Here is a 22136-nt window from a genome sequence, read left to right on the forward strand (position 1 = left end):
TTCCTGGGCCACAGCCAAGGCTCTGACTTGTAGGTCTGGGGTGGGGCCTGAGAATCTGCATTTCTATCACATTCTTGGTTACATTGATGGTGCTCATCTAGGGCCCCACTCTGAGACCCGCTGCTTAAGCCTAATAGTTTTTTGTTTGGTTGGTGGTTTTTTTTTTTTTTTTTAAGCCTCGTAGTTATTTAGGCTGGACTGCTTCTCCCTAAACATTTGGAAAGCACCCCTGGTCTGCACTTATCTTACCCCAGTTACACTGGCATCGTTCCAGGACCTCAGTCTGGCAACTCTCTTAGGAAAAGCCGGGGAGGGACTTGGAGGACAAGGAGGAGGAGATAAGATGGAGCTGAACGCTGGGGCTCTCTTTCCCACTCCCACGCCATCACAGGTTGGAATCCACCAGGAGACAAGGTCAGACCCAGCGCCAGGCCTGCTGACCCCGCGAAGACCCTTGGTTCCAACCACAGCATCGAGCAGGACAACGAGGTCAGTGTACCTACCATCCACACTCACGGAGGGACAGCTTTACATCATCTCTGCAAAGTTAATGTTCGTGTGCTTTCCACAACCTTCCCAGAAAGACTGGTACTGAGGCCATTCCATGACTGAGATGTATTAACACAAATGCGAAGCTTCTGCGCTGCTACAACCAGCGTGATTCCTTGACAGGACCGTATTCTCAGCCTCCAATTTTGAGCTTGCAGGCTTTGCCTGACACCCAGGCCAATAAGCGAGCACGTGTCCAGCCAATCAGAAGTGTGCAGTGCTCTTGGTAATAGCCTATCACATTCTGTCCAATCAGACCACAAGGGTATTTAGCCAATCAGAAGTGAGCACTGTCCTGAGTCCCATCCCCATCATATACAAGCCAATCACAACACAAACGTTTCCAACCAATCAGAAGTAGAGCACTGCTCCGCGCCCGCCTTCACAGCCAGTCAGACCGCCGATAAATTCACCCAAGGTGAATTCACCGAGTGATTAATAGGTTGAACCCTGCCCACCAAAATCTACAACATTGTTTATACCTGCTCTGTTAAGAACTGGGTCTCAGTTGATGTGGCTCTTAACTGCATCAAAGATCAATTGAAAAGGTGATTTGCCTGTAACTGGGAACTAAGTATTCGTTACAAATGTTTGCCCGTGACAAAATTGTATATAAGCTGGAGAAAAGCTAACACCCTCAGAGTTGACTTATCCATTAGCACAGCATGCACTCTGCCTAGGGCTCAAGGAAATATTTTATTTTAAAATAATAAAGAAAAAAAAGAATAAACTCTGTCCTGGGTTAGATTCATCTTTATACTAACAGAATAGCAAAATATAATTTTTTTTTTAATGGAGAAAGGGGCCCACAGAGGCAAAAGTGCAAACGCCCATGGAAATCATACATCAAGCAAATGGGCAGAATTAGATTGTCCTGGAGGCCAGTAACAGCTCTAACCATCTGTAGTTGTGTGTAACCTCTTTGCCTTCCATTATTACAAAAGACAGAGCAAATTGGAGAAAAAAGAATATCAGTCTGGACTCTTGGTTTCAAGTTAAAAAAAAAAAAAAAAAAAAACCTCAAACTGGCTTAGGCAAAAGAGAGAGACTGCTATCACTTGAAAAATCTAGGGGAAGGTCTAGCTTCAGGTGCAGCTGGATCCAGGGACTCCATCAAAGCCACTAGGATTTGGTGCATCCCCATCTCTCAGCTCTAGTTCCATTTTCTGGCCCTCCCCTGTAGCCACAAGATGACAACAGTCTCTCCATGCTCACTTCCCACCAGCTTCTTTTCAGGCAGCTTAGACTCATCCTGTCTTGACCAACGCATGCTCTGCCTGGCCTCGGTTGGGGTCGCCTGCCCCACTCAAACCTCAAGGCAGAACAGCCAACGTGACAACCCAACGGCACATGCCTTACAGGTGAGAAGTCCCTGCATACATCAGCATATGGGATCACCCAACAAACCCTGGGGCCCAGGATCTCATTATCCCCGTTTCACAGATGAGGAGACTGAAGCCCTGACAGGTTAAAAGGCTCATCCAAGATCACCTACCCGGAAAGTGGAAGAACCAGAACACAAAGCCAAATCTCCAGACTCCGGGTGTGTTTGGCCAACTGACTACCGTCTCCTTGCAGTCTAAGAATCGAGGAGAGAAAAGTATCACAGACCCAAGAGAGGTACAGGGGAAGAAAACAGCAAGATGCGAAAATCCCTAACAAACTTTTACCAGCGCCCTTGCTGATCAGTTCACTGCTGTAAGTTTAAGAGACGTCCTTCCAGGTCAAGTCTTTTTGCTGTTTTCCAACCTCCGTCATACCCACATCACTCCTGCAGTGTTGCCATGTGTACTATTACCGACTTATTTTTCTTAAGTCAATTTAGCTATTCCACTTACAAAAATGGGTTTTAAACATCCTATCACAACTGTAAATCAAAACAGTAACATCCTTCCACAAATGAAGACTCCTTTCAAAATCAACCCAGAATGATTCAAAGTGGTCATCTGCACACCACTCAACATCACCCCACATCCCAGGCGGGGTAAGGTCCACGGGCTCTCTTTGCGGAACCCTAGCTAGCTGGTCACACCAGAACACAAGCAATCACTGTGCTATTCTGCTAAGGTCCTCTCCAGTGTGCCCACCACATCCCACGCACTCTGGGGTCCAGGGAAGGGAAGTGAGAGCCCACTGGAACAGGAGGCATGGACGGCAGGCCCCAAATGTGGCCAAAGCACCGCTAGCTTAGGGCTCGGTCCTCTTCCCTCCATCCCAAGGCTGCTGGGTCTGCCGCAGCATCCGTGATGGCTAATTTTATGCGTCAACTTGACTGGTTCACAGGGTGCCCAGGAATTTGGCTAACTATTATTTTGGGGTGTGTTTGTGAGGGGGTTTCCAGATGAGATTAGCAATTGGATCAGTAGACTGAGTTAAGAAGATGGAGGATGGCCCTCCCCTGGGGCGCCTGAGTGGCTCAGTCGTTAAGCGTCTGCCTTCGGCTCAGGTCATGATCCCAGGGTCCTGGGATCGAGCCCCGCATCGGGCTCCCTGCTCGGTGGGAAGCCTGCTTCTCCCTCTCCCACTCCCCCTGCTTGTGTTCCTGCTCTCGCTGTGTCTCTCTCTGTCAAATAAATAAATAAAATCTCTAAAAAAAAAAAAAAAAAAGAAGATGGAGGATGGCCCTCCCCAATTATTGGGCATCATCCTAATCCACCAAGGGCCTGAATAGAACAAAAAAGTGGAGAAAGTGAGCTCTCATTCATTCTCTCTCTCTTCCTCCCTCCCTACCTCCCTGATTGCATGAGCTGAGATCTCAGTCTTCTCCCCTTAGACAGGGACTTACACCCTCATCACTCCTGGTTCTCAGTCCTTCAGACCCAGACTGGAATTTATACCAACTTTCCTGGGCCTCCGGCTTGAAAATGGCAGATCCTGGGACTTCTCAGCCTCCATAATTGCACGAGCCAATTCCTTATAATAAATCTCTTCTTAGAGATGGACAGGTCGGTAGGTAGGTAGGTAGACGGAGAGGTAAATACTTCATTAGTTCTCTTTCTCTGGAGAGCCCTGACTAATACAGCACCCTTAGTCTCCTACCCTCACTGAGGCAAGACGTTATTCAGGAGCCACAAGACACTCGGTGGTTTCCAGCATGCTCTTACCTGGCCATTTAGTCATCTCAGGTCCCCAACTTACTTCCTCCATGATTATTGCTGTGATGCTCTGGGTGGAGGAGACCAAGGCAGCCCGGGGGTGAGCCACGGCCATACCTGCATCTTTGCCTACAGTCACTCGGACAAGCTAAACAGATGTATGGTAGTGTAAGTTTCTGCAGAGAGTCAGGGAGAGCCTTTAGAGCACCCCCAGGGAGCCCCTCACTCTATGGAGATGATGGAAGCCTGCCCAAGTCCCCCAACCGGGGGGTGGGCAGATATGAGCTAGGTCACAATCCCCTGACTCTTACTACAATTTTCTCCCTTACTCGATCAAGAATATTCCCACTCCAAATTAAACTGGGTCAGCTAAGGTTCCTAGCTCCAAGGACAGAGGGTACAAACCCCTCAAAGGAACAATCTAGAAAATGGGGCCAGACTGATGAAAGAGAAGGGGAGAAGCGAGGCCAAATCACAGTTGTATGGTGACCTGTCTCTAGGTATGTGGTCCCCCCAGCGTTTCCTGAACCCCTCTCTCCCAGGGGAGAATACTGAGGGGCCAGCAGAGCTGAGAGGGAGCTTGGGGGCAGGGGCCTGGAAGGAGGAGCACCAAGGCGCCTGGGATCTGTGTTCCTCCCCTGCGAGCTTTGCTCCTTGGTCAGTCAATGCACCCTCCCCGGGGAAGCTAGGTTTGGGCCTCCTGGGACCCCCTGCAGTGGTACACAGAAGGAAGGGAATGTGCTGAGTAAGAAAAATATAATGCTATCGAATGCCAAAAATGAGTCTGGCTGAGAGAGTCCTGCCCTGGGGGGCACCTTTAAAGAGACAGAATTGAAATCAGGATCTTGAAGAGCTGTCTGCACCCCCTTGTTTACTGCAGCATTACGAATAACCACGACATGGAAACCAAGAGCCCGCCCACAGATGAACAGGGAAAGGACATACGGAACATGCATGCAATGGGATATTATTCAGCCTTGAAAAGGGAAATCCTATGATCTGCAGCAACATGGATGAAACTGGAGGACATTCTGCTGAGTGAAAGAAGCTGGACACAGAAGGATAAATACTGCAGGATTCCACGTATATGTGGCATCTAAAATAATCAAACTCCTAAAAGCAAAGAATTGAATGCTGGTTACCAGGGGCTGGGGGAGGGGCCAGTGACACGACATGAGTAAGTTCTAGAGATCTAACATACAGCAGAGCACCTCCAGTCAACCATACTGGATTATATGCTTAAAACCAGTGAAGAGGGTAGATCTCATGTAGGTGTTTTTACACCAATATAAGGGACACAGGAAACTTTTGGAGGTGACAGATCAGTCCATTACCCAGATATCGTGGTGATGGTTGCACAGGTGCGTGCATATGGACAAACGCATCAAATTGTACGCACTAAATACATGCAGTTTCTTATGTGTGTGTTATACCTCAATAAAGCTGTTTTTAAAAGAGAACTGGGGCGCTTGGGTGGCTCAGTCAGTTAAGCATCTGTCTTCGATTCAGGTCATGATCCTGGGGTCCTGGGATAGAGCCCCGCATCACTCTTCTTCCTCTTCCCTCTTCCTCTCCCCCTCCTGTTTGGGCTCTCTCTGTTTCTCTCTCTCTCTCTAACAAATAAATAAAATCTTTAAAACGAGAGGGAGGGGCGCCTGGGTGGCTCAGTTGGTTAGGCGACTGCCTTCGGCTCAGGTCATGATCCTGGAGTCCCGGGATCGAGTCCCGCAAGCGGGGAGCCTGCTTCTCCCTCTGACCCTCCCCCCTCTCACGTACTCTCTCTCATTCTCGCTCTCTCACATAAATAAATAAATCTTTAAAAATAAAAAATAAAAAAATAAAACGAGAGGGAGAACCAAAGGGAACGATCTCCCCATTTCCCTACATCCCAATGCTGATGGGGAGGATGGGGGCCACACAAACAGGTGGAAGAAAACCAAGAAGGCACGGTTCCCTTGACCAGCAGCACACTTGCTTCCCTTTCGAGACCGCATCACCAAAGCACTCAGCCCATGCAGGATCTGGGGAGGAGGCGAGGGCTCCCACTTTACCCAGCAGCAAAGGGAGGCAGGGTGCACTGCGGTGTGTTGGAAGCCCCACGTCTTTATTTTTGCATTGGCAAGCCCATAGGGTTAATGAAGAAATGGGGAAATTTGAAACGTGTCTACACTCCTGGACTCACAATGAAAGCTAAACATTTTTCCCTTTCAAAAACACATCAACGAAACAGATTCACAGAAGCAGGTATGTGCAGTCTGCACTCCTGTTTCTTTAACTTATAAAGCTCGGTGTTCCCAACTACAACTAAAGACGCCCCCCTGGCCAGGCTGGGCCTCTTTGGTTTCTGCAGGAAAGCCGGTGGGTGTCCACTGCCCTGGGACACCCTGCTTGGGTCTGTGGTCCTGGGCTGAGCAGGCTTTGGTTTGTGCAAGGCTGCCATCGTGTGGCCGCCGCGGGTATTCTCAGAAAACTGCCCAGAGGGAGAGGTGCACGCTCTCTCCAACTCTAGATTAGGATCACCCATCTACTGCCACCAGCCAGAATGGGGGCTGGAGACATAGATTAAGAGGAAAATCAAGTTCTAATGTTGCCATACAGGGCTGAGTCTTCTCCAGAGCACTTCCCGGGCCCTACTATGGACTTCAACTCTAGGCACACAGTGATTTCTGCAGTAAACGAGGAAGAACTTTCTCACCAGTCAGGACATTACGGAGGACCAAGATGTGAAGCAACCCCAAGCACCCACCTGGTCTCTGCTGGGTTATCCTGCAAGCCCCACCCCAGCCTTGGAGCTGCACACAGTCCCGGGGGTTCCTTGAATCCTCCTTGTGCAGGAACTGGACCAGCACAAAACAAGCACTCAATCCATAGCACTTTGGTTTTTTTTAACATTTTTATTTATTTATTTGACAGAGAGAGGGAGAGAGAGAGTACAAGCAGAGGGAGTAGTAGAGGGAGAAGCAGGCTCCCCGCTGAGCAGGGAGACCAACTTGGGGCTCAATCCCAGGACCCTGAGATCATGACCCAAGCCGAAGGCAGACACCTAACCGAATGAGCCACCCAAGCGCCCCTCAATAGCACTTTGAAGTCTTCATCCTGGTCTCCTCAAGGCCTGAGCTCTCGGCTTGCTCCAAAGCCAGAACTGAACAAGGCTGAGGCTGACTGAGCCGGCAGCCACCCAGGATTTGAGAGCTAACGGCATCTGTCAGTCTGGGGCAAGGTTTCTCAATCTTGGCATGACATCTCAGGCTGGGTAATTCTTGAAGTTACGAGGGCTGCCTTGGTGTTTTAGGATGCTGAGCAGCACCCCTGGCTTCTATTCACTCGATCCAGTTCACTCCTCACCTGACTGTGACAGCTGAAAATGTCTCCGGACATGGTCAAATGTTGCTGGGGGTTCTCATCAGCACCAGTCAAGATCCACTGTCTGGGGGTATACTCATTTCCTACTGCCTCTACTAACAAATTACTACACATGCACTGGCCTAAAACAACATGGATTTATTATACAGTTCTGGAAGTCAGAAGTCCTAAGGGGTCTCCCTGAGCTAAAACCAAGGCATCCACAGGGCTGTGTTACTTCTCGAGGCTCCAGGAGAGAATCTGCTTCCTTGCTTTGTCCAGGTTCCAGAAGTTACCTGTACTCCTCGGCGCATGGCCCTTTCCTCCAATTTCAAAACGCGCCAACGGTTGGTGGAGTCTTTCTCATAGCACATCCCCCTAAGGATGTCTTTTGTAGTCAACCTCCCTCTGCCTCCCTCATTTAAGGGCCCAGGTGATACATTGGGCCCATCCAGATAATGCAAGAGAATCTCCCCATTTTGAGATCCCTGGAAAGTCCTGTTTACCATGTAAGGGAATATATCACAGATTCTGGGGAGTCTAACATGGACATCTTGGGGGGGGTCATTATTCACCCTACCACAAAGGAGTACAAACGTGACTGGCCCCAGCTAGTGAATGAGTCCCACAGCCAGTGAATGGTGGGGACACACACTTGCTGGGAAGGACAACAGCGTCTGGGTCCTAAACCCCTGGTGTACCCCCAAACAAATCTCTTCTGTAAACTGATTTGGGCCCTTGAGCTGCCCCTTCATTTCACTGATGAGGACCCTGGGTTCCCTGGAAGAGAAGTGGCCATTCCAGGTCCCACTGGAGTAAGGGGCCAGGCTAGAGCCAGGCCCCATGCTCTTTTCAGTCCTGGGACACAAATCCTGGTTACCACCCACTCCCAAAGGCAAACATTTCTAACTGTGGGATTTCAAGCTGTGCACCAGGCCTATGAGAGAGAAACGGTGGCCCCCTGCTGCCGACAGCCCACATCCCACAGGAGGCTCGAAGACTGTGGGGCTGGGCCAAGGAGCCTGCCCCGCCTGAGGGATGTGATGTGGACCAGTGTGGGGACCCTAACTCTGCCAGGCATTCATAGTACGTGCTCAGGGTTTGGCTCTGTACCCCATATGACGACACAGGACATCACTGAAGGGTGTGGAAAAGAAATGACCAGGTAATTGGCTTTGGAGTCTGAAAAGCCAGACTCATTTGGGCACGGATGGGAGGAGATGATAGAAACGCTCAGATTTGGGGGCTCCAGAGTGGAAAGGAGGTATGCCCCATCCCAGCCTGGAGTTCCCAGAGAAGGAAAGACCCCAAAGAACAGCCTGAGCCCCAGGCTATGGGAGCTACATGGGGGTGCCAAGGCCCACTCCACATCAAAGCCACAATGTCCCCAGTGGAAAGCCAAATGATTTCCCATGTGGCCAGGAGCAGCAAGACATGTGTTGTGAGGAAACCTGCAGGCTTCAGCATCACCACCCAGCGGGGACCAGGCGAAGCATCAGCAGATGCTAGTGGGGCTGCAGGGCCAGAGTCCAGGTGTTGGAGGCCACCAGTGCAGCCCTTGATGGCCACCTGGTTGGGTTCCTGAGACCAAAGACTCTGACAAGACAACTGTACACATGAGCTGGTACCAGTGTGGGCAGGACAGATCCAGGCCAAGAGGCGATGCCCCCTCCTCGCCAAGGCCCCTGTCCTGGGCAGCCCCAGCAATGAATGCCCACTGAGGGCAGCCGGAAAAGGCCCGAGTTCCACCTACAGTGTTACACTTAAGTATGTTCCTTATAGGATTTCCTTGTGTAGCTTATGTGGATTTAATTTATACAAATCTTTTTTTAAAGATTTTATTTATTTGAGAGAGATAGGGAGCGCACAAGCAGGGGGAGTGGGAGAGGGAGAAGCAGACTCCCCGCTGAGCAGGGAGCCCAATGCAGGGCTCCATCCCAGGACCCTGAGATCATGACCTGAGCCGAAGCACACTCTTAACCAACTGAGCCACCCAGGTGTCCTAATTTATGCAAATTTTCTAAAGTTATTTTACAAATATAATACACACATTTGGCCATATACATATATATGTGTGTGTGTGTGTGTGTATATATGTATGTATATATATGAATATATATATACACACACACACATATATATACACACACACACACATTCGATGACACGCTTTTGCCTGCTCTGTTGGTAACCCGAGAATCCAGCAAACATTCCCCAAATCAAGCAAGTGTAGAACCAAGAAGGAATAATAACCAACCAAGCCCATTCACTGAGCCAGGAAGACCACAAAAATGCACCGAAGGCCACGCCCTCTAATCCCATGAAATTCGAAGAGTCCGAGCACCCTAGGACCAAAGGAGCCATCTGCTCAGTATGCACCTCATACAGCCTCCGTGAGGGAAAATGGAACCCTCACACATTGCTGGAGGGAACGTAAAATGGTGCAATCACTTCACTACCAGCAAGTAGGTGCCACGAGTCGGGGGCAATGAAGGCCATGAGAGTTCGCAAGCTCTGCAGCTCATCTGCACACTGCCAAGGGTCACTGTTGGAGAGGTGACCTTCTAGAAAGCCTGAAGAACACATTCAGGGAAGCCTTTCAGTTGCCGGGCCATTTGTAGGAATTTTCCTACAGGACAGTCCTCTTTCTGAGAAGGTCTCATTTGATGCTGCAAATGACAGAAAGCCCAGTTCCCTGGATGTTTGGTTGGGTGCTGGGCTTGCAGACCCTCCGTGAGTGTTCCTGTGGTTTCCAGCTCTTTTCTCTTGCTTGGCCACGGTGACATGTTGTGCCCTGTGTAAAATGGCGGAGGTGGAAGGGGGATGAGGAAGGTGGCCAAGGAATTTCATGGCTTCTCAACATGGAAACCCAGACACCTAACTTCAAAACTTCCAGATGCTGACCATCTCTCCCTAGAAAGAGAACTAAATCAAAATCAAAACTTTTAGAATGCTTCTTGCAGAAAATAGGTATTTTAGAAATTGTCTCATAATCTGTTGGGTCCCTAAGGCAAGTAGTCAACCAGTTGGATTTCTTTCTTCCTCATGCCGAAGGGCATGTTCTCAAAGACTTCCTGGAACAAAATATCTGATGCTAAGATAGCCTAAAACCCTACTCCCCAAAAGAAAATGTTTGAGACCCCAGTACGCAACAGTGAATGTCCATCACCACTGCCCGACCCCGAATCCATGAGGCAAGCTTCTGCAAGACCACGGATTCCCAACATCCTCTGCCCACCTAGCATCTGGTTTTTCCCACTTAGCATAATGTGTTTAAGGTTTATCCATGGTGTAGAATGTACCAGTACTTCATTCCTTTTTATAGCTAAATAATATTCCATTGTATGGATATACTACATTTTGTTTATCCATTTACCAACGGATGGGCTTTGTGTCTGATTTCAGTTTTGGCTATTATCAATAATGCTGCTTTAAACATCTGTGTACATGTTTTTTGGCCACAGTTCTTCGGTTCTCTTGGTTATGTACCCAGAAGGAAATTTCTGGATCATATGGTAAGCTTGGGGTGGAACAACACACAAGGCAATGCACCTCTCGCAGGACATGAGCCTGGGATCCAGAGATGGGTTTCTTCTAAGTAATGACTCCTTTGTGGATTTTTCTTTTTTTAAAAAAAAAGATTTTATTTATCTATTTGACAGAGAGAGACATAGCAAGAGCAGGAACACAAGCAGGGGGAGTGGGAGAGGAAGAAGCAGGCTTCCCGCAGAGCAGGGAGCCTGATGTGGGACTCGATCCCAGGATCCTGGGATCATGACCCGAGCCAAAGGCAGACACTTAACGACTGAGCCACCCAGGTGCCCTGGATTTTTCTATAACCATTGTGTAATCAAAAAACTTTCTCCGCAATAACTCCCTTTAGATGGACTGCATTTATAAGACACAATCATTACTGCAACACCAAATGCACAAGCAACCAAAGAAAAGTAGATAAACTGCATCATCAAAATTCAAAATGCTGCACCTCAAATGACACCATCAAGAAAGCGAAGAGACAACCCACAGTATAGGAGAAATTCTCTGCAAACGACACATGTGATGAGAGACTTGGTTCTAAAATATATAAAGAACTGCTACAACTCAATAATAAAGACAACCCAATGAAGAAATGGGTAAAGGATCTGAGTAGACATTTCTCCAAAGAAGACATAAAAGGAGCCAGCAAGTACAGGAAAAGGTGCTCCACATCATCAGTCATCAGGGAAATGCACATGAAAACCACAATGGGATGCCAGCTCTCAAGCACTAGGATGGAGGCTATCAGCAAAAAGATGACTAGCATCAAGCGCTGGCTGGGATGGGGAGAAAATGGAACCCTCACACATTGCTGGAGGGAACGTAAAATGGTGCAATCACTTCAAAAAATAATTGGGCAGTTCCTCAAAAAGTTAAAACATAGAGTTACCTTATGACCCAGAAACTCCACTGTTGGGTATATACCCAAGAGAACTGAGTATGTCCACATCAAGACTTGTGCATGAATGTTCATAGCAGCATTATTGGTAATAGCCAAGAAATCAATCTAAAAGTCCATTAATTGGGGGTGCCTAGGTGGCTCAGTCAGTTAAGCATCCGACTCTTGATTTCAGCTCAGGTCATGATCTCAGGGTGGTGAGGTCAAGCCCCATGTCAGGCTCTGCACTTAGAGGGGAATCTGCTTGGGATTCTCTCTCCCTCTCCCTCTGCCTCTCCCCAAGCTCACTCACACAAACTCTCTCTAAAATAAACAAATAAGTCTTTGTAAAAAATAAAAGTCCATTAATTGGTAAACAGATACGTAAGCAAAATGCAGTATATCCATACAATGGAATATTATTCAGCTATAAAAAGGAACAAAGAGGGAAGGAAAAATAAAATAAAATGAAATCAGAGAGGGAGACAAACCATAAGAGACTCTTAACTATAGGAAACAAACTGAGGGCTGCTGGAGGGGGGGAGGTAGATGGGAGGCTGGGACAACTGGGTGATGGGCATTAAGGAGGGCACGTGATGGAATGAGCACTGGGAGTTACATGCAACTGATGAATCACTAACCTGCACCTCTGAAACTAGTAATACACTATATGTTATTTAATTGAATTTAAATTTTTAAAAAGGAACAAAGTACTGATACAAGCTACAATGTGAATGAACCTTAAAAACATCATGCCAGGGGCACCTGGGTGGCTCAGTCGGTTAAGCGTCCAACTCTTGGTTTCGGCTCATGTCATGATCTCACGGTCCTGAGATCAGAGTCTGCTTGTCCCTCTCCCTCTGCTTCTCCTCCACTTTCTCTCTCATAAATTAAAAATCTTTTTTAAAAAATCCTTAAAAAAAAATTATGCCAAGGCAAAGAAGCCAGATGGAAATGACCACACATAGTATAATTCTACTTGTACATGTCTAGAACAGACAAATCTATAGAGAGAGAAAGAGTTGTGGTTGCCTTGGGCTCAGGGTGGGTGGAAAGGGAGAGACTGCTAACAGGTACAGGGTTTCTTTTTGGGGTACTGATTGTGGTGTTGATTGCACGACTCTGTCAATATACTAAAAACCATGGAATTGTATACTTCAAATGAAATTATGGTTTGTAAATTACTGATTTAACAAAAACAACAAAACACACATGCACACACACACATGCTTTATGGACATTCCCCATACAAGCCTCACAGAAGGGAACACTGCACAGGGCCCCAGACCCAACTCGTCTGTGTCACTGGCTGGAGAGGGGGTTGCTTGGAGCTCCAGTGTGTTTCCTTCTAACTCTGCAGGGTTTGTCTTTACATCTTTAAATGAACAACACCAACACATCAGTTCTTCTCCCTTGAGAGGATGCTTTTATTGAACAGTAACTTCATCAAACCCCTGAGACATTTCTGTCGGTTCATTTCCATGTAAACACAAAGCACCAGCCATTCACCTGAACAGTGCCAAGTTCACAGAACCCACCGAGTCACACATTAAAGGCCATGTCTGCCATTACACGTAGAGCACCCGCTGGTTGCAGAGCCCACTTTTATGGTCTGTGCCTCATTCACGAGGGGCCCACATGCACTGGAGGACTTCATGAGGTCTCCGTACAGAGGTCTAAACTCTACTTCTTTCCACTGGACTCTTCCCTCTTTCTAATGGGTGAAAGACAACAACTCCAGGGGAACACTCTAGAAGAGACCGTTCCAGAGAGAAGAGTTTGAGTCCAGTAAACACATTTCACTTACCTATATATCCCCAGTGCCCAGCACAGAGCTCAGTCCTGAGCAAGCATGCTGAGTATTTGTTGTACATCAGGATGGATGGATGGAGAGATAGATGGATGGAGAGATAAACAAATGGGCAGATATGAGCACATGGATGGACTGACAGGTAGGTGGGCAGATAGATGGACAACTGGATCGATGGATGGATAGATGTCAGAAGGACAGATGGACAGACAGGTGGGTAGACGGATAAATGAATGGAAGGACGAACAGATGATCAGATGGGTGGATGGACAGATATGGACAGATGGACAGCTGAGTCCATCAAATAAATGGATGGGCAGATGAATGGACAAATGTGGACTGATGGATGGAAAGACAAGTGGGTAGATGGATGGATGGATGGACTGACAGCTGGGTGGATGGGTGGGTGGACAGACAGATGGATGAGTAAATAAGTAACAGAGGTCCCATCAGATGTGCCCTCTGACCACTCAGGGAAATAGCAGTATCTTGCCAGCATATGGTGCTGGTGGTCTCCTCCCTATCCCAAGGCTCCAGGATGGGCTTTACTACACCCCTAAAGAGGTGAAACTGTTCTTCCATCCATCTCCAGGGTCTACCCACAGAGGAAGAGAAGGAAGGTGTCACCCCTCACCCTGAGGTGATCTGTTACCATTCATTCCCCACAGTTACTGAGGACACAAGGGGCAACTGAGCAGGCCCAGGGCTGACCCTGCTGGTGGCTCACGGGAGTCACAGCCGAGTGCCCAGTGCTTGGAGGCCATGTGGGAAGGGGAGGAACAGGTGGTCAGGAAGGGACATCAAAGCTGAGACTAGATGTGTGAGCAGGAGTCAGCCTGACGTGTGTGTGTGTGTGTGTGTGTGTGTGCGTGCGCTCACAGGTGGGGGGGGGAGAGACAGAGGAGGACAGAGAGAGAAAGAGAGACAGAAGGACGGAGGGAGGGAGGGAGGGAAAGGCACATGCCCAGGGCAGAGCGAGTGCATGAGTGCTGACCCCAAAGCAAGAGCACAGGTGTGTCTGAGGACAGGAAAGCCCAGGCAGCCGGGATACAGAAGGCAAGGCCGACTCTGCTCAAGGCAGAGTCATCAGGGCCCCAGGTGCTCCAAAGACAGTGATAAAGCCTCAGAGGGGTGTGCCCAGTGGTAAGATGAGATGTGCATTCACCCGCAAGTAGGGGCTGGGATGGGGCTGCCTGCCCCAAGACGACCCAGCCAGCCCCCGCCGGTTGGAAGGTTAAGAACCCAACTGACCATCAGTGAGGCCTGGCCAGCTGCAGAGAAAGGCCTACGGCAGTTTCCAGGGAGCAGGCTCTGGGGCCTCAGGAAGCAGCCTGCACCGCGCCTTACCCTGTGGAAGGCCTGCCTCGTCTGTCCTCAGCGGGGTCTTACACGCAGGGTCCTCGGCTCAGCTCCGAATCCGCAAGCACATGCCCCGAGCAGGGGGTGACAGTGGCTGAGGAGGGAAGGAGCATCACAATCGCCTTGACCAGTACAAGCCTTTCCCCTCACGGCGCCGTAGGCTGGAGGGCCAGCGGCACAAAGCCCCTCCGGTGGCTTCCCCTCTGAATGAAGTGACAGCTAAGATCCTGATGCCCACCTGGAGCCCACTCGGCCAGACGCGGGCGAGGCGCCAACGAACTGTGTGCCTCAGGCAGTCCGGGCCACCGCCCTCGTCACGGAAGCTTCTCTGGAAAAGAACCGTGTCTCCCCTAGAAACCCCTCTGGTGCCTGTGGTCTCCCAGTGACCTCTGGGCTGGTGGGGGCAAACCTGAGGCAGAGTTCTGCAGCGCAGACCAGAATGGTGTGGCCCTTCTTGGAGTTTCCTTGCACTCAAGAAAGAGTCATATTCGAGTGGTTCCAGTACAGTCTTTACGAATTCATCCCGAGTAACAGAAACCGTATTAGGTTTAACAAACACACTTCTGGGATCTGAGCTCGGGAAAACAGCGGCCTGCGTAGCTCTCTGTGCTTGAGGGATGAAGCACTTTCTTAGGCTTTCTATCACCTGAGCCCACAAAACAAGCCTGAGGTGGGTGGGGTCTGTGCCATCCCTTTCTCCTCAAAGGACAGCACAGCAAGGGTAGAGGCCAGCTCCCGGGCACACGAGCAGGGAGTGACAGAAGCAGCTCTCACACCCGTCCCCTGGGGCCCAGGCAGGCCTCTCGACGAGATTCGGGTTTGCCTCTGAGAGTCAGGAGCTGGGCCGCAGGTGCTTCTGCTGGAACCCCCAGGCCAGCCCCGCATCCACCGCAGTCCTCTTGGCCTCCTTCCCCTCTGGCCTGGCCCCGCAGGCTCGTCCAAGCCGCCCCGATGCTGCTTCTTTCACTCCGCAGTCCTGACCGCTCTTTGTCTCCTCCCATTCTCCACGGGTCCTCTCCTGAATCAGAAAAGATCAACAGGGGCGCCTGGGTGGCTCAGCCGTTAAGCGTCTGCCTTCGGCTCAGGTCATGATCCCAGGGTCCTGGGATCGAGCCCCGCGTCGGGCTCCTTGCTCAGCGGGAAGCCTGCTTCTCCTTCTCCCACTCCCCCTGCTTGTGTTCCCTCTCTCACTGTGTCTCTCTCTGTCAAATAAATAAATAAATAAATAAAAAGAAAAGAAAAGATCAACAAAGCTTTCCAGTGCCTGCCGTAAGGGGCCTGCTGGTGTCCTGGCCAGGCCAGGCCCTTGCACACGCTGCGTGCTCAGATTCAGACTGGATGAGCCAGGCTCCAACACCCCGGCCAGCCACGAGGACCCCGTGTTTTGTTCATAAGATGCTCTGAGGACCTATTTACTGGTGGGAACGTATTTCCTGACAGGAACTGAAGAGCCCAGCCCATGGAGATCAGAGAAAAAGCAAAGCAAGGAAGCACTACTTTAAAAGGTGGCGCTCTTACGCCTGAGTATGTGGACCTCCCCAGACACCTGCCCCTGGGCGTGACGTCACACTGAACCTCCTGCTTCCTCTAACGGCCTTCAAGGCTTAAGAGCAAAGTCGGGGAGGTGGCGCCTGGGTGGCTCAGATGGTTAAGCGTCTGCCTTCGGCTCGGGTCATGATCCCAGGGTCCTGGGATCGAGCCCCACATCGGGCTCCCTGCTCTGCAGGAAGCCTGCTTCTCCCTCTCCCACTCCCCCTGCTTGTGTTCTCTCTCTCGCTGTGTATCTCTCTCTGTCAAATAAATGAACAAAATCTTTAAAAAAAAAAAAAAAGAGCAAAGTCGGGGATCAGCAAAGAGGCGAAACACAATACTCTCAGTTCAGTGGCCTCGGAGGCCATCAATGAGCCCCTTTTTCCACTGTAAACCAAGGAAAAGGAAAGCCCTCCCCTGCCAGCCTTTCTAAAACAATCCAGCACTTTCTGGGATATCTTATGCCTTCAATGTTGAGTCTTCTATCCCCGTACCATCTCCTTTCCAAAATAAGCAGTACTGCTCACAAGTTGCAATTCTAAGTTCTAGAGTTTAAAACCATTAACAACTTTTTAGGACTTCAGAGCAAAGACCCCTCCGTAGCAGAAAATGAATGTTATCAGAATTACCTTGCATGGGCGACGGTCTGTCTTGGCTTCAGGAAAACACTTAATGGAATCACATCGCTTCAAAGTCTTATAAAACACTGAACAACAGATAATGGGCTACGAAGAAATACTTAGCAGCCATCCTTGTCCCCAGTTCTCTTCTCCCATCACCCTGCGTTCTACAATAACCTAATGCCATATTCCATTTTCTAGCATCGGGGCTCGAGGGGGAGGAGGAAAGAAAGAAATTTGTCCACACATTTGCTCTGCTTGAAAGATGCCGGTCCATGGCAGAATGTGAAATTCAGATTTTTCAGTATTTCCTTAACAGTGCAAGGTTACGGCTGATTCCCACATGCTCTGTCTAGTTCTGGCTTCATTAGAGCTTGTCAAGCTTAGAGAAAAGGACCAAGAGTAAACAGGTCCTCAGAAAGGTCTAATTACGAAGGCCTCTCCTCATACCGCAGGACGGAGACTCCGAGTATGAATCAACGACCCACTGCCATGGAGAAGCCCAAAGCCAAGGTGATTAGGAAGATGCCTTGCAGGTTTAGAGCTCCCCTAAACAAGCACAACATGATTGCTAAGAAAATAAGACCCAATCCTAGAATGACATATTCACCACCGTACCTTCTTGCCTTCTTCAGACTGTCTGGGTCCATCATCTGGAGACGTCCGACCTTGACTGCTCACATCCTCCTTGGCATTTCCTGGGTGAGCTGCCCTCCCCAAGCAAGAGAGCAGGATAAACAAATGGGGGTGGCTCTGGGGGAATGGACAATCAAAAGACTAATACACTGGGGACCTCTCCAAAAGCACTGATCACCATGACCCAATTCCATCCTCCCGACTTACACTATGACACCTGCTATGGTACTCTCCAGAGGACAGGGAAACCTGTCAGGTTTGGGGAGACGGGAGGTGATGGCTCTAGTCAAACATTTCTGAGCTGGACTATGATCTTTTCTTCCAATTATTCAGACATTAAATGGAGTCAGTTTCCAGTGCTATTTATTCCTAAGCCCTTCTCTTTGCTCACTGGAATTTTTACTCATAAGAGAGCCCATAATCACACTTTCTAATTTAGCCCCCCACCCCCTTTTACCAAATCAGTCCCAACTTGGAAAGGGATGACTTTCTCATCCCACTGTGTGGGATTCCTACACCCCATAATCTCTATGTGGAGGTATGTGTGCGTTGAGAGGGCATTCAGATCCTTTAGGAATAAATATTCAGTTTCTCATTTGAGCTGAAAATGCAAATGAGACACATTTTTCGGGGACCTGGGTGGCTCAGTCAGTTAGGAATCCAACTCTTGATCTCAGCTCAGGACTTGATCTCAGGGTCGTGAGTTCAAGCCCTGCACTGGGCTCCACGCTGGGCGTGGGACCTACTTTATTTTTTTTTTTTGAAAGATTTTATTTGACAGAGACACAATGAGAGAAGGAACACAAGCAAGGGCAGTTAGAGAGGGAGAAGCAGGTTTCCCGCTGAGCAGGGAGCCTGATGCAGGGCTCGATCCCAGGACCCTGGGATCACGACCTGAGCCGAAGGCAGACACTTAACGACTGAGCCACCCAGGCGCCCCAAGGAACCTACTTTAAAAAAAGGGGGGGGCACCTGGGTGGCTCAGTTGGTTGGGCGACTGCCTTCGGCTCGGGGCATAATCCTGGAGTCCCGGGATCGAGTCCCGCATCGGGCTCCCTGCTCAGCGGGGAGTCTGCTTCTCCCTCTGACCCTCCCCCCTCCCATGCGCTCTGTCTCATTCTCTCTCTCAAATGAATAAATAAAAATCTTTAAAAAATAAAAAAATTTTAAAAAACAAACACTTTTCAAAAAAGAATATATTATTTAGTTGTTACCCATATATATAAATTATAAAGTTTATTTACAAACTTTATGAATTAGCCAACTTTGGTTTGGCAAAACTGAATCATAAGTATTTAAAAATACCAGCATACTTTAGTGCTCTCTTGGAGTTTCTATATCATGCAGTAATGGTTGCCCATGTACTTCTCTTTGCAAAAATGTAAGCTCATAAATGAGTTCAGAGACTCAGCCAGCCTTATTCACCACTGTATCCTTATCACCTCTGCCAGTGGTCTGGCATTGGTAGATCCTCCATCACAGAAATTTATTGAATGAATGAGAAAATACATGAACGAATGAATAAATGAATGAATGAATGACAGAATGAAGTAAACAATCCATTATTTTCTACCCCGATGTGTGAAACTGTGTTTTTATGTGGTATGGACTAAAACATGCTAGAAACTACCAAATGTTTACTTGTATTTTATTCCTAACCAATAAAGGTCCAATAATCTTTAAAAATGAATGCTGTAGTTTGGAAGATTCAGGATAAGAATCTGAGAAGCAACCACACAGGTAGGTCAAAGTAAGTTACCATCCACGAGTTACCATACAGGACGCAATAGATGAAAATGGCCACTAGAGGGAACCACACAACCTTTCAAAGAGCAGCATTAGGAAAAACCCATCCAGTAGAGTGGTTCTGCTCTCAGCACTTCCCACCATAGCTCACCACCATAAAATTGCTATAACTACTGCACTATATAATGTCCAACTCATCAGAACAAGCTGAGACTAAGTTAGAGTTGCAGTTTACTAGGATTCAGACTTTTAGAAAAATGACCCCGCCTCCCCAACTCAAATATTTCACATCTTTTCATGTACACTCTAGCATTAAAAATTAAATGTAAATAGAAGAAAATTATTTTCCCTATGGACGATGACTGAAACTATTAAAAATTCACCTGGAAAGAAGGCAAAACTATAACCTAAAGAATGAAAAAATTAATTTTTAAAGCTGTGTGCAATTACTTCCTGTCTCCAGCCACATTTTTGTAAAGGAACTTTTCAACTGTTGGAGCATTCAATTTCATCTCCTCCAGTAAAGAAACTTAAGGCATGTGCAAGCTGAGAAGTCACACCAGATAATATTATGATCCTATTGGTCAAGTTTCAAAGGCTTCATATGTAATTGAGTGTAGGAAGAAAAAAAATTCCCACAAACTCCTTCTCTCAAAAGTTCTGAAAACCCTGTAAATATTTTCAGGGCCATTAAAAGCCACAGATGTTATCAATAGGCAAGATCCATGCAAACTTTAAAAGACCTAGTCCATAAAGGCCGCAGCTTCAAAAACAGATTTTGAAACATTTGAAAGGAGCACAAGCTAATTTCCCTTTGGAACAATGTAAAATGTCCATGCCTTACTTAGAATGTAAAAAGCAATTGGCTCCACTGGGCTTCTTGCTTACAGTTCTATTTCTACAGCACATGAAATTGTAGGAAACCTCCAAAATAACAGTCAGAAATAAAGGAACAAAAGATAGAACTTGAAAAACAGAACAATTCAAGAAAGCAACTCTAAGAATAACTGATTAAAAACTAAAATTAAATTAAATGGCTGTGTGAGATTTCCAAGGCAAGAGAAGATTCCAGAACCTGCACTGTTTGGTGACCTGTGGGAAAACCTAATGGGCTAACACTTGCAGATTTCCAAGAAGGCAGACAGACTAGAAACTGAGAAACTGCAGAGCATCTGGGCTAATCTGTGATTGCATTTGCAGCCCCCACTCACCAACCCGGAAAAAACCTGAAATGTCAGTGCTGACAAAATTGTTACAAGATGAAGCTGGCTGGCTGAAAACCTTCCTGAGTGAATTAAAATCCTGACTGCTGGCCCTGGGGGAGACAGAAGTTGTGGGTGAAAACTGGGAACTAGCCATGATTTACACAGGGAGTGAAAAGATCATAATTTAGATTTTTTTTTAATTACATAGTTTTAGTAATCTAATTATATCATAATTATAATGACCCTTCTTCCTTCAAAGGACTCCAAGCATGCTTCTGGAACATTCTCTGTGAAAGTTCCCTCATTTGCTGTTTTAAAGAGAGAGTTGGCAAATCTCACAGAGTGAGTTAAAGTGACAGGTCTGGCATCTGACTTCCAGCTCAGTTTCCTGTGACCAGACCACACCAACTCTCAGCTCTTGAAATAACCCCCAGCGGAATTCTCTTCGGAGGAAAGCAGTCTCCCCAATTATGAGAAAACGCCCTCCCCTTCTTTACCCCCCTCTGGCCTGTGCAATTTCCACATTATTTCCACATTCGGATTCGCAAACTTTTTTTTTTTTTTTCATTCCCAGCCAAGGAACTGCAACATCCAAGACACAAAGGCCTCGTCCACGTGGGAGCTGCAGGCTCATTTGTGAAGCTCCTCGATAAACCTAAACCCGCACGGCTGTTCAGCTTACTGCATGGGGATCTGGGCCAGCTCCCCCTTCATTTCTAACTGTGGATGCCACAGGGCAAGTCACTTAACCACCTCATTAGGATCGTAGTCACAGCCCTGCCATGGCCTCCTTCTCAGGTGCCTGGTCACCCCATTAATATCTGTAAAGATCCATTAAGTCTTCTAGCTGAAAGGCACCATAAAAGCAAAACCTATCACTGTTATCATCAATAAACTCCAAGGCGCTCTTCCCTGTCACGACCTAAGGTAAATCAGTTACCCACTGCCCTCTAATGAGCTACCTGCAGCCTGGGATGTTGCATTTGATGCTGACCGGAGCTTTCTTTCCCAGCAGGGAAGAAAAGCCAGGGCTTTCACTTTGGCCAGTGAACTTAAAACTGTTAGAACCTCCTGCACCTCCCACCCATACACCGCACCTGCAGCCTCAAGGGCTCTGCACGGATCCGGCCCTGCCTCCAGGGACCCTCACCTTGAGCACTGAGCTAAGAACCACCAGCAGTGTGCAATCCATGCTCAACGTGGGAGAGGTGGAAGACACACTGTTAAAAAGTAACTTGGAGAACCAGACACCAGTATGTCTGGTCTTCCCAACTGCTGCCTCCCTTTGGGACCCTCCACCTGTTCTCATTGCTCGAAAACCCCCTCCATCAACACCCCGCCAGCAAACTCACCAAGGAGCTCTAACACCCCAAACTGAGGACAGTGTCTGTCTGTAACCGGGGCTGCCCAAATAAACAACATCTCCACCCAGCAGCATACTATGCTGCCAGTAAAAAGGACAGGAAGGACAAGGTACTCCTTTGCAGAATGCTATCTATGCAACGCTACCATTTACGGATGCGTGTCATCTCCCACAAGGGTGGCGGGAGGGGGCATGGAAGGCTGGCTCTTCAGAGTAAACCCTTGTGTGGCTTTCCAATTGTTAACCAGGTGCACACATTCATTTAGGTTTCGGAGATCCTTCTAATTATAAACGAGGAGCCCCTCCGTCCCTGGGAGCTTCTGATTTAGCTAAACTGGGGGAGATCTAGCGCAAGGTTTAGGTGTGGTTCGTTCGGGAAAGGACGGTGGGCCAAGGACAAGAAGCCCCCACTCTGGTCTCCCTCCCCCCTCGGTTCTTGCAACATTAAACAGAACACCTGTACCGGC

General features: G+C 48.2%; 1 protein-coding gene across 4 annotated transcripts in view; it reads right to left on the bottom strand.

Moving 5' to 3' along the window:
- FAM169B (Protein) overlaps positions 1–22136 on the bottom strand; it is a 272894-nt gene that overhangs the window by 171385 nt on the left and 79373 nt on the right. For 2 of the 4 annotated variants that reach the window (XM_078078939.1, XM_078078938.1), the window contains exons 8-9: positions 17338–17426; positions 12800–15587 (exon numbers count right to left, since the gene is read on the bottom strand). The exons of 1 other annotated variant lie outside the window; for it this stretch is intronic. In XM_078078939.1, the coding sequence (XP_077935065.1) occupies positions 15402–15587; positions 17338–17426 (275 nt within the window). In that variant the 3' untranslated portion in view covers positions 12800–15401. Of the gene's footprint in view, positions 1–12799; positions 15588–17337; positions 17427–22136 lie in introns of those variants that run through there. One more of the 4 variants, XR_013450305.1, reaches the window with a different exon arrangement.

The sequence above is a fragment of the Halichoerus grypus genome, chromosome 8 (assembly GCF_964656455.1).
Source record: "Halichoerus grypus chromosome 8, mHalGry1.hap1.1, whole genome shotgun sequence".
NCBI classification, from domain to species: domain Eukaryota; kingdom Metazoa; phylum Chordata; class Mammalia; order Carnivora; family Phocidae; genus Halichoerus; species Halichoerus grypus.